At 45.3% G+C, this 12,010-nt stretch overlaps 1 protein-coding gene across 1 annotated transcript; it reads right to left on the bottom strand.

Annotated features, from left to right (window-relative positions):
• Window positions 1-285: 285 nt before the first annotated feature.
• Window positions 286-1,426, bottom strand: LOC109739985 (rust resistance kinase Lr10-like). Its single transcript, XM_045234522.2, has 2 exons — window positions 1,332-1,426; window positions 286-1,058 (listed from the first exon to the last, which is right to left on the bottom strand). The coding sequence occupies exons 1-2, from the start codon at window positions 1,424-1,426 to the stop codon at window positions 410-412; spliced, it is 744 nt and encodes a 247-aa protein (XP_045090457.2). The 3' UTR covers window positions 286-409.
• Between the last annotated feature and the right edge of the window lie 10,584 nt (window positions 1,427-12,010).

Here is a 12,010-nt window from a genome sequence, read left to right as displayed (position 1 = left end):
TGGATAGTCGAGGTTTTAAGGAACAAGGCAATGTACATTTCAGTATCTTCGGAAATGGCAATCAAAGGGCATAATCATGTTTCCTCAGCAGTTCTGTGAGGAGCAATCCAGTGCAGGAAATACTGAAATGGATATAAATCACTGGAACAGCAGACCAAGGTAACCAACACATCACTGTATTTTTAACTATTACAGTTTCCAAATAAAGTTCGATGTGGTTCTCATGTGTTCTTGCATATACCTAGTAGTACTATTGCATCGACTATTATTCATACAATCAAGTGCTAATTAATACAGTGGAAAGATGGAAATATATTACATGCTATAGTGTTATGCATTGTTGTGCAACACATCGACTAAGTGCATGTCTGCCATATGTACCAAATCACGACAGCATGTTCTCCATGCTTTATGGTCCAGGATGATTTTCAGATGACACAAAGGGCTTAGGGGGAATCTGTAGGTTCTGCAACCTCCCCGTTAACATGTTCACCACCTTTGTCATTGATGGCCGATTCTTTGGGTGCCACTGGATACACCATAGTCCCACAATGGCAAGCTGTCTGACCTTTTCTTTCTCTTCATGTGCCATATCCCAGGTAATAATCAAGTCTTGCCCAGTGGTTACTTTCTCATAGATCCACTCTGGAAGGTACACATCGTTCTGGCTCCCGACACTTGGGTCTGAGTCCCTCCTTCCGCTAACCATTTCTAACACCAGCATGCCAAAATTGTATACATCTGACTTGTAGGATATTCCCCCAAAGTTCCTTGAATATAGCTCCGGAGCAATATATCCCATTGCGCCTCTTGCTGCAGTTAAAGTAACAATGCTCTGGTAACTTGCACAGAGCTTTGCTAGGCCAAAGTCTGAGATCTTTGGGTTGAAGTTGTAGTCCAGCAGGATGTTGTGAGGCTTGATGTCAAAGTGGAGAATGCGCTGGTTGCATCCTTGATGCAGGTATTCCATTCCTTGGGCAATGCCTAGAGAAACATCTAGCATTTTTTGGGGTACTAGGAGTTGTCGATAAATATTAGAAGCATTAGAGAATATATACCTCTCCAATGAGTCATTAGGCATGAATTCATAAATAAGAGCACGCATAGTTCCTTGTGAGCAAAAGCCGAGGAGTTGGACAATGTTTGCATGGTGTATTCTCCCGATGGTTGCGACTTCATTAATTAATGAATTCTCCTCCCTCTCCTGTTGTGTTTTCTAGCATCTTGTGTTGGGGAACGTAGCAATAATTCAAAATTTTCCTACGTATCACCAAGATCAATCTAGGAGATTATACCAACAAGAGAGAGAGAGAGGATGTGCATCTTCATACCTTTGAAGATCGCTAAGCGGAAGCGTTACTAGAACGCAGATGATGGAGTCGTACTCGCGGCGATTCAAATCGCGGAAGATCCGATCTAACGCCATACGGCCGGCGCCTCCGCGTTCAACACACGTACAGCCCGGGGACGTCTCCTCCTTCTTGATCCAGCAAGGGGAGAGGAGAAGTTGAGGGAGAGCTCCGGCAGCACGATGGCATGGTGGAGGAGCTTGCAGTTCTCCGGCAGGGCTTCGCCAAGCACTACGGAGGAGGAGGAGGTGTTGGGGAGGGAGAGGGTTGCGCCAGGGGAAGGGTGCGGAAGCCCTCCCACCTCCCCTCTATTTATAGGGGCAAGGGAGAGGGGGGGCGGCCCCCTCCAGATGGATCTAGAGGGGGGCGGCGGCCAAGCGGGGAGGCTTGCGCCCCAAGCCAAGGGGGGCGGCGGCCAAGGGGGGAGGCTTGCGCCCCAAGCCAAGGGGGGCGCCCCCTTTAGGGTTCCCCCCCAACCCTAGGCGCATGGGCCCTAGGGGGGTTGGCTCCCAGCCCACCTAGGGGCTGGTTCCCCTCCATATTCAGCCCATAGGGCCCTCCGGGGTAGGTGGACCCTCCCGGTGGACCCCCGGAATCCTTTCGGTGGTCCCGGTACAATACCGATAAACCCCCGAACACTTCCGGCGACCGAATAAGGACTTCCCATATACAAATCTTTATCTCCGGACCATTCCGGAACTCCTCGTGACGTCCGGGATCTCATCCGGGACTCCGAACAACATTCGGTAACCACATACTAATTCCCATAACAACTCTAGCGTCACCGAACCTTAAGTGTGTAGACCCTACGGGTTCGGGAATCATGCAGACATGACCGAGACATCTCTCTAGCCAATAACCAACAGCGGGATCTGGATACCCATGTTAGTTCCCACATGTTCCACGATGATCTCATTGGATGAACCACGATGTCGGGGATTCAATCAATCCCGTATACAATTCCCTTTGTCAACCGGTATGTTACTTGCCCGAGATTCGATCGTCGGTATCCCAATACCTCGTTCAATCTCGTTACTGGCATGTCTCTTTACTCATTCCGTAATGCATGATCCCGTGACTAACTCCTTAGTCACATTGAGCTCATTATGATGATGCGTTACCGAGTGGGCCCAGAGATACCTCTCCGTCATACGAAGTGACAAATCCCAGTCTTGATTCGTGCCAACCCAATAGACACTTTCAGAGATACCTGTAGTGTACCTTTATAGCCACCCAGTTACATTGTGACGTTTGGTACACCCAAAGCATTCCTACGGTATCCGGGAGTTGCACAATCTCATGGTCTAAGGGAATGATACTTGACATTAGAAAAGCTCTTAGCAAACGAACTACACGATCTTGTGCTATGCTTAGGATTGGGTCTTGTCCATCACATCATTCTCCTAATGATGTGATCCCGTTATCAACGACATCTAATGTCCATGGTCAGGAAACCATAACCATCTATTGATCAATGAGCTAGTCAACTAGAGGCTCACTAGGGACATGTTGTGGTCTATGTATTCACACATGTATTACGGTTTCCAGTTAATACAGTTATAGCATGAACAATAGACAATTATCATGAACAAGGAAATATAATAATAACCATTTTATTATTGTCTCTGGGGCATATTTCCAACAGTCTCCCACTTGTACTAGAGTCAATAATCTAGTTACGTTGTGATGAATCGAACACCCATAGAGTTCTGGTATTGATCATGTTTTGCACGTGGAAGAGGTTTAGTCAACGGATCTGTGACATTCAAGTCTGTATGCACTTTACAAATATCTATGTCTCCATCTTGAACATTTTCACGAATGGAGTTGAAGCGACGCTTGATATGCCTGGTCTTCTTGTGAAACCTGGGCTCCTTGGCAAGGGCAATAGCTCCAGTGTTGTCACAGAAGAGAGTCATCGGGCCCGACGCATTGGGAATACTCCTAGGTCGGTAATGAACTCCTTCATCCATATTGCTTCATGTGCTGCCTCCGAGGCTGCCATGTACTCCGCTTCACATGTAGATCCCGCCACGACGCTTTGCTTGCAACTGCACCAGCTGACTGCCCCACCATTCAAAATGTACACGTATCCGGTTTGTGACTTGGAGTTATCCAGATCTATGTCACAGATCTATGTCGAAGCTAGCATCGACGTAACCCTTTACGATGAGCTCTTCTTCACCTCCATAAACGAGAAACATATCCTTAGTCCTTTTCAGGTACTTCAGGATATTCTTGACCGTTGTCCAGTGTTCCATGCCGGGATTACTTTGGTACCTCCCTACCAAACTTACGGCATGGTTTACATCAGGTCTGGTACACAACATGGCATACATAATAGACCCTATGGCTGAGGCATAGGGGATGACACTCATATTTTCTCTATCTTCTGCCGAGGTCGGGCATTGAGCCGTGCTCAATTTCACACCTTGCAAAACAGGCAAAAACCCCTTCTTGGACTGATCCATATTGAACTTCTTCAATATCTTATCAAGGTATGTGCTTTGTGAAAGACCGATGAGGCGTCTCGATCTATCTCTATAGATCTTGATGCCTAATATGTAAGCAGCTTCTCCAAGGTCCTTCATTGAAAAACACTTCTTCAAGTAGGCCTTTATGCTTTCTGAAAGTTCTATATCATTTCCCATCAATAGTATGTCATCCACATATAATATGAGAAATGTCACAGAGTTCCCACTCACTTTCTTGTAAACGCAGGCTTCTCCATAAGTCTGCATAAACCCAACCGCTTTGATCATTTCATCAAAGCGAATGTTCCAACTCCGAGATGCTTGCACCAGCCCATAGATGGAGCGCTAGAGCTTGCACACCTTGTTAGCATTCTTAGGATTGACAAAACCTTCCGGCTGCATCATATACAATTCTTCCTTAAGGAAACCGTTAAGGAATGCCGTTTTGACGTCCATTTGCCATATCTCATAATCATAGAATGCGGCAATTGCTAACATGATTCGGACAGACTTCAGCTTTCGCTACGGGTGAGAAGGTCTCATCGTAGTCAACCCCTTGAACTTGTCGATAACCCTTAGCGACAAGCCGAGCTTTATAGATGGTCACATTACCATCCGCGTCAGTCTTCTTCTTAAAGATCCATTTATTTTCCCGATCATCGGGCAAGTTTGTCAAAGTCCATACTTTGTTATCATACATGGATCCTATAGCGGATTTCATGGCTTCAAGCCATTTGTTGGAATCTGGGCCCACCATCGCTTCTTCATAGTTCGAAGGTTCACCGTTGTCTAACAACATGATTTCCAGGACAGGGTTGCCATACCATTCTGGTGTGGAACGTGTCCTTGTGGACCTACGAAGTTCAGTAGCAACTTGATCCGAAGTTCCTTGATCATCATCATTAACTTCCACTCTAGTCGGTGCAGGCACCACAGAAACATCTTCCAGAGCTGTGCTACTTTCCGGTTCAAGAGGCAGTACTTCATCAAGTTCTACTTTCCTCCCACTTACTTCTTTTGAGAGAAACTCTTTCTCCAGAAAGGATCTATTCTTTGCGACATAGACCTTGCATTCGGATCTGAGGTAGAAGGTATACCCAATGGTTTCCTTACGGTATCCTATGAAGACGCATTTTTCCGACTTGGGTTCGAGCTTTTCAGGTTGAAGTTTCTTGACATAAGCATTGCATCCCCAAACTTTTAGAAATGACAGCTTAGGTTTCTTCCCAAACCATAATTCATACGGTGTCGTCTCAACAGATTTAGACGGTGCCCTATTTAAAGTGAATGTGGCTGTCTCTAAAGCATAACCCCAAAATGATAGCGGTAAATTGGTAATATACATCATAGATCGCAGCATATCCAATAGAGTGTGATTACGACGTTCGGACACACCATTACGCTGAGGTGTTCCAGACGGCGTGAGTTGTGAAACAATTTCACATTTCCTTAAGTGCGTACCAAACTCGTGACTCAAATATTCTCCTCCATGATCTGATCGTAAGAACTTTATTTTTCTGTCATGTTGATTCTCCACCTCACTCTGAAATTCCTTGAACTTTTCAAAGGACTCAGACTTGTGTTTCATCAAGTAGACATACCCATATCTACCTCAGTGAGGGTGAGAACATAATGATAGCCACCGCGAGCCTCAACGCTCATTGGACCGCACACATCAGTATGTATTATTTCCAACAACTTGGTTGCTCGCTCCATTGTTCCGGAGAACGGAGTCTTGGTCATCTTGCCCATGAGGCATGGTTCGCACGTGTCAAATGATTCATAATCAAGAGACTCCAAAAGTCCATCGGCATGGAGTTTCTTCATGCGTTTGACGCCAATGTGACCAAGGCGGCAGTGCCACAAGTATGTGGGACTATCATTATTTACTTTACATCTTTTGGCATACACACTATGAATATGTGTAACATCACGTTCGAGATTCAATAAGAATAAACCATTGACCAGCGGGGCATGGCCATAAAACATATCTCTCATATAAATAGAACAACCATTATTCTCGGATTTAAATGAGTAGCCATCTCGCATTAAACGAGATCCAGATATAATGTTCATGCTCAAAGTTGGCACTAAATAACAGTTATTGAGGTTTAAAACTAATCCCGTAGGTAAATGTAGAGGTAGCGTGCAGACGGCGATGACATCGACCTTGGAACCATTCCCGACGCACATCGTCACCTCGTCCTTCGCCAGTCTCCGCTTATTCCGCAACTCCTATTTTGAGTTACAAATATGAGCAACCGCACCAGTATCAAATACCCAGGAGCTGCTACGGTACTGGTAAGGTACATGATACGTCTCCGTCGTATCTACTTTTCCAAACACATTTGCCCTTGTTTTGGACTCTAACTTGCATGATTTGAATGAAACTAACCCGGACTGATGTTGTTTTCAGCAGAATTGCCATAGTGTTATCTTTGTGCAGAAACAAAAGTTCTCGGAATGACCTGGAAATCCACGGAGATTATTTTTGGGAAAAATAAAATATACTGGCGGAAGAATCAAGGCCAGGGGGCCCACACCCTGTCCACGAGGGTGGGGGCGAGCCCCCCTGCCTCGTGGGCCCCCTGGACGTCCACCGACCTCAACTCCAACTCCATATATTTGCTTTCGCGGAGAAAAAAATCAGAGAGAAAGTTTCATCGCGTTTTACGATACGGAGCCGCCGCCAAGCCCTAATCTCTCTCAGGAGGGCTGATCTGGAGTCCGTTCGGGGCTCCGGAGAGGGGAACTCATCGTCGTCGTCATCATCAACCATCCTCCATCACCAATTTCATGATGCTCACCGTCGTGCGTGAGTAATTTCATCGTAGGCTTGCTGGACGGTGATGGGTTGGATGAGATTTACCATGTAATCAAGTTAGTTTTGTTAGGGTTTGATCCCTAGTATCCACTATGTTCTGAGATTGATGTTGCTATGACTTTGCTATGCTTAATGCTTGTCACTAGGGCCCGAGTGCCATGATTTCAGATCTGAACCTATTATGTTTTCATGAATATATGTGAGTTCTTGATCCTATCTTGCAAGTCTATAGTCACCTATTATGTGTTATGATCCGACAACCCCGAATTGACAATAATCGGGATACTTCTCGGTGATGACCGTAGCTTGAGGAGTTCATGTATTCACTAAGTGCTAATGCTCTGGTCCGGTTCTCTATTAAAAGGAGGCCTTAATATCCCTTAGTTTCCATTATGACCCCGCTGCCATGGGAGGGTAGGACAAAAGATGTCATGCAAGTTCTTTTCCATAAGCGTGTATGACTATATTAGGAATACATGCCTACATTACATTGATGAACTGGAGCTAGTTCTGTGTCACCCTAGGTTATAGCTATTACATGAGGAATCGCATCCGACATAATTATCCATCACTGATCCAATGCCTATGAGCTTTTCATATATTGTTCTTTGCTTATTTACTTTTCTGTTGCTATTGTTACAATCACTACAAAACCCAAAAATATTACTTTTGCCATTGTTACCATTACTATCATACTACTTTGCTACTAAGTACCTTGCTGCAGATATTAAGTTATCCAGGTGTGGTTGAATTGACAACTCAACTGCTAATACTTGAGAATATTCTTTGGCACCCCTTGTGTCGAATCAATAAATTTGGGTTGAATACTCTACCCTCGAAAGCTGTTGCGATCCCCTACACTTGTGGGTTATCAAGACTAATTTCTGGCGCCGTTGCCGGGGAGCATAGCTCTATTCTTTGAGTCACTTGGGATTTATATCTGCTGATCACTATGAAGAACTTGAAAGATGCAAGAACTAAGATTTTTCCCTCAACTACGAGGGGAGGTAAGGAACTTCCATCTAGCTCTGCACTAGATTCTCCTTCTGTTATGAGTAAGCTTGCGACACCTAAACCTGCTACTGCTATGAATTCTGATATGTCGCATGTTATTGATGATGCCACTTCTGCTATGCATGATACTTATGATGAAACTACTTCTTTGCTTGATACTACTGTGCCACTTAGTGAATTTCTTGATGAACAACTTGCTAGGGTTAGAGAGAATGAAATTATTAATGATGATATTATTGAAGATAGTGATGATGAAGGTTCTCCCCCTAATTATGAATTGCCTGTTGTTCCTGAGGGTTATGTTATGGATGAAGAAACTGGTAGAGATCTTCTTGCTTGCAATGATAGATCTGATCTTAAGAAGTTATTAGCTAAACTTAAACAGAAAACTCTGAATGCTGGAATGAAACATGACCCTGCTTTTGCTACTTCACCTATTTTTGTTACTGATAAGGATTATGAATTCTCTGTTGATCCTGAGATAATTACTTTGGTTGAATCTGATCCTTTTTATGGCTATGAATCTGAAACTGTTGTGGCACATCTTACTAAGTTAAATGATATAGCCACCCTGTTCACTAATGATGAGAAATCTCGCTACTATTATATCCTTAAGATATTCCCGTTCTCATTAAAGGGTGATGCTAAAACATGGTTTAATTCTCTTGATCCTGGTTGTGTGCGTAGTCCCCAGGATATGATTTATTACTTCTCTGCTAAATATTTCCCAGCTCATAAGAAACAAGCTGCCTTGCGGGAAATATATAATTTTGTGCAAATTGAAGAAGAGAGTCTCCCACAAGCTTGGGGGAGGCTTCTCCGATTACTTAATGCTTTGCCGGAACATCCTCTTAAGAAAAATGAAATACTTGATATCTTTTATAATGGACTAACCGATGCTTCCAAGGACCACTTGGATAGTTGTGTTGGTTGTGTTTTCAGGGAAAGAACAGTCGATCAAGCTGAATTGCTGTTGAATAATATGTTGACTAATGAAAATAATTGGACTCTTCCTGAGCCAATTCCTGAGCCAATTGAGCCAACTCCTGAACATATTCTTAAGCCAACTCCGAAAAAGAGGGGTGTTCTATTTCTCAGTCCCGAAGATATGCAAGAGGCAAAGAAATCAATGAAAGAAAAAGGTATTAAAGCTGAAGATGTTAAGAATTTACCTCCCATTGAAGAAATACATGGTCTTAATATACCGCCTGTTAAAGAAACACATGGTTTTGATAACCCGACACAGGTAGTAAACGTAAATTCTCTCTATAGATTTGATGAAAGTGATATTCCTCGTTATAAGTCTGCTAGCCAATGCTTATGTTGGTAGACAATTGAAACACAATACGGATACGCTTGAACACTTGAGTGATTACATGTCTAGAGTTAAAGGTGAACTTAAACTCATTAGTAAACATGCTTCCATGGTTACCACTCAAGTAGAACAAGTACTTAAAGCTCAGAATGATTTGCTCAATGAATTGAATAGTAAGAATAATGACTATGCTGTTAGAGTGGCTACTAGAACTGGTAGAATGACTCAGGAACCTTTGTATCCTGAAGGCAACCCTAAGAGAATTGAGCAAGATTCTTAGAGAAATAATGTAGATGCACCTAGTCCTTCTAAAAAGAAAAAAAGAAAAATGATAAGACTTTTTGCATGCTTCTAGTGAACCTGTTGTAGACACACCTGAGAATCCCAATGATATTTCTATTTCTGATGCTGAAACACAATCAGGTGATGAACATGAACCTAGTGATAATGTTAATGAAAATGTTCATGTTGATTCTCAACCTAGCAATAATAATGATGTAGAGATTGAACCTGCTGTTGATCTTGATAACCCGCAATCAAAGAATCAACGTTATGACAAAAGAGACTTTGTTGCTAGGAAGCACGGTAAAGAAAGAGAACCATGGGTTCAGAAACCCATGCCTTTTCCTCCTAAACCATCCAAGACAAAGGATGATGAGGATTTTGAGCGCTTTGCTGAAATGATTAGACCCATCTTCTTACGTATGCGCTTAACTGATATGCTTAAAGTAAATCCTTATGCTAAATATATGAAGGATATCATTACAAATAAAAGGAAGATACCGGAAGCTGAAATTTCCACCATGCTTGCTAATTATACTTTTAAAGGTGGAATACCAAAGAAGTTAGGAGATCCAGGAGTACCAACTATACCATGCTCCATTAAAAGAAACTATGTTAAAACTGCTTTATGCGATCTTGGAGCCGGTGTTAGTGTTATGCCTCTCTCTTTGTATCGTAGACTTGAATTGAATAAGTTGACACCTACTGAAATATCTTTGCAAATGGCTGATAAATCAACTGCTATACCTGTCGGTATTTGTGAGGATGTGCCTGTTGTGGTTGCAAATGTCACTATCTTAACGGACTTTGTTATTCTTGATATTCCCGAGGACGATAGTATGCCGATTATCCTCGGTAGACCCTTTTTGAACACTGCAGGGGCTGTTATTGATTGCAACAAAGGCAATGTCACTTTTCATGTTAATGGTAACACTACTGGAATCAGCTAATTTGCCATCTGCCAGCTCTTTGCCGTCTGCTAGCTGACGACAAAGAAGCTCTTTGCCATCAGCTACCCAAAAGCAGACGGCAAAGAAATGGCAGACGGCAAAGAAGCTCTTTGCCGTCCGCGAGCTCTTTGCCGTCTGCCAGCAGACGGCAAAGAGGCAAAAGGGCGGACGGCAAAGAGAGGCGGACGGCAAAGAGGACACTACCTAGCGGCCCATACCCCCCCGCCCGTTACTCTGTTCTCTCCTCGCCGACGCGCCCCGCCACCACTTCCCACCCCACCGCCGCCGCCGCCCCCACCACTCGCGCCCGCCCGGTCGCCCCACCACCCCGCCGCCCCACCAGCCCCCCGCCCCGTCGCCACTGCCGCCCGGCGCCGTCGCCCCACCACCCGTCGCCCCCGCCGCCCCGTCGCCCCACCGCCCCGGCCCCCCGCCGCCCCGGGGCCCCGCAGCCCCACCGCCCCGTCGCCCCCCCCCCCCCCGCCCCGCCCCCCCCGCCGCCCCGGCGCCCCGGCCCCCCGCCGCCCCGCGCCCCCCCGCCCCAGGCCCGGCCCCCCGCCGCCCCAGGCCACCCCCGCGCCCCGGCCACCTCCTCCACCGGCCACCTCCTCCACCGCCCCGCCCCCTCCTCCACCGGCCCTGCCCCAGGTTAGCCCCCCTCCTTTTTTCTGTTTTTTCCTGTTTTTTTTTATTTTTAGTTTTAGTTTAGATTTAGTTTTAGTCTTAGTTTTAGGTTTAGTTTTAGTTTAGTTTTAGGTTTAGATTTAGTTTTTTCCTTTTTTCTGTTTTATTAGTTTTAGGTTTATGTTTAGTTTAGATTTAGTTTTAGTTTTAGTTTTAGTTTTAGTTTTAGGTTTAGTTTTAGGTTTAGTTTTAGGTTTAGTTTAGTTTGAGGAAAGAAGAAGAAGAAGAGAAAAAGAGGAGAGGAGGAGAAGAAGAAGAGGAAAAAGGAAAGGAAGAAGAAGAAGAGAAGGAGGAGAAGAAAAAAGAAGAAGAGGAAGAAGAAGAAGAAAAAAGAGGAGAGGAGGAGAAGAAGAAGAGGAAAAAGGAAAGGAGGAAGAAGAAGAAGAAGAAGAAGAAGAAGAAGAAGAAGAAGAAGAAGAAGAAGAAGAAGAAGAAGAAGAAGAAGAAGAAGAAGAAGGAAAAAAGGAAGAAAAGGAAGAAGAGGACACTGACACCGACACGACACCCCGACACGACACCCCGACACCGACACGACACCCCGACACCGACACCCTGACACCACACCCACCCTTACCCCGACACCGACACGGCACCCCGACCCCGATCCGGCACCCCGACCCGACACCCCGACCCCGAGACCCCGACCCCGACCCGGCACCCCGACCCGACACCCCGACCCCGAGACCCCGACCCTGAGCCTGACCCGACACACCGACCCCGACACCGACACGGCACCCCGACCCCGACCCGACACCCCGACCCGACACCCCGACCCCGAGACCCCGACCCCGACCTTGACCCCGACCCCGACACCCCGACACCCCGACCCCGACACCGACACGTTTGGTGTTCGACGACCTCGCCGTGCGTTTGACGAGCTCTGCCCCTTCATTCGTGGGTGAGCACAAATGACATGTCCTCCTCCCCCATTAATTATTTGATATATTCCGATGAAACTTGATAGCTAGCTATATATGTGTCTTGAATCATGAGTATGCGTAACCAATATGTGTCTCCCATTCGAAAGCGTCATAGTTATAAATATGCATGCATTTGCATATTTATAACCTTGATTCTTTCGAATTGTCCAACGCTATCCATGGATAGCCCGAGTATGT

The sequence above is a fragment of the Aegilops tauschii genome, chromosome 3 (assembly GCF_002575655.3).
Source record: "Aegilops tauschii subsp. strangulata cultivar AL8/78 chromosome 3, Aet v6.0, whole genome shotgun sequence".
NCBI classification, from domain to species: Eukaryota; Viridiplantae; Streptophyta; class Magnoliopsida; order Poales; family Poaceae; genus Aegilops; species Aegilops tauschii.
Note: the sequence above shows the minus strand (reverse complement) of the source record. Positions and strands in the feature narration are given on the sequence as shown.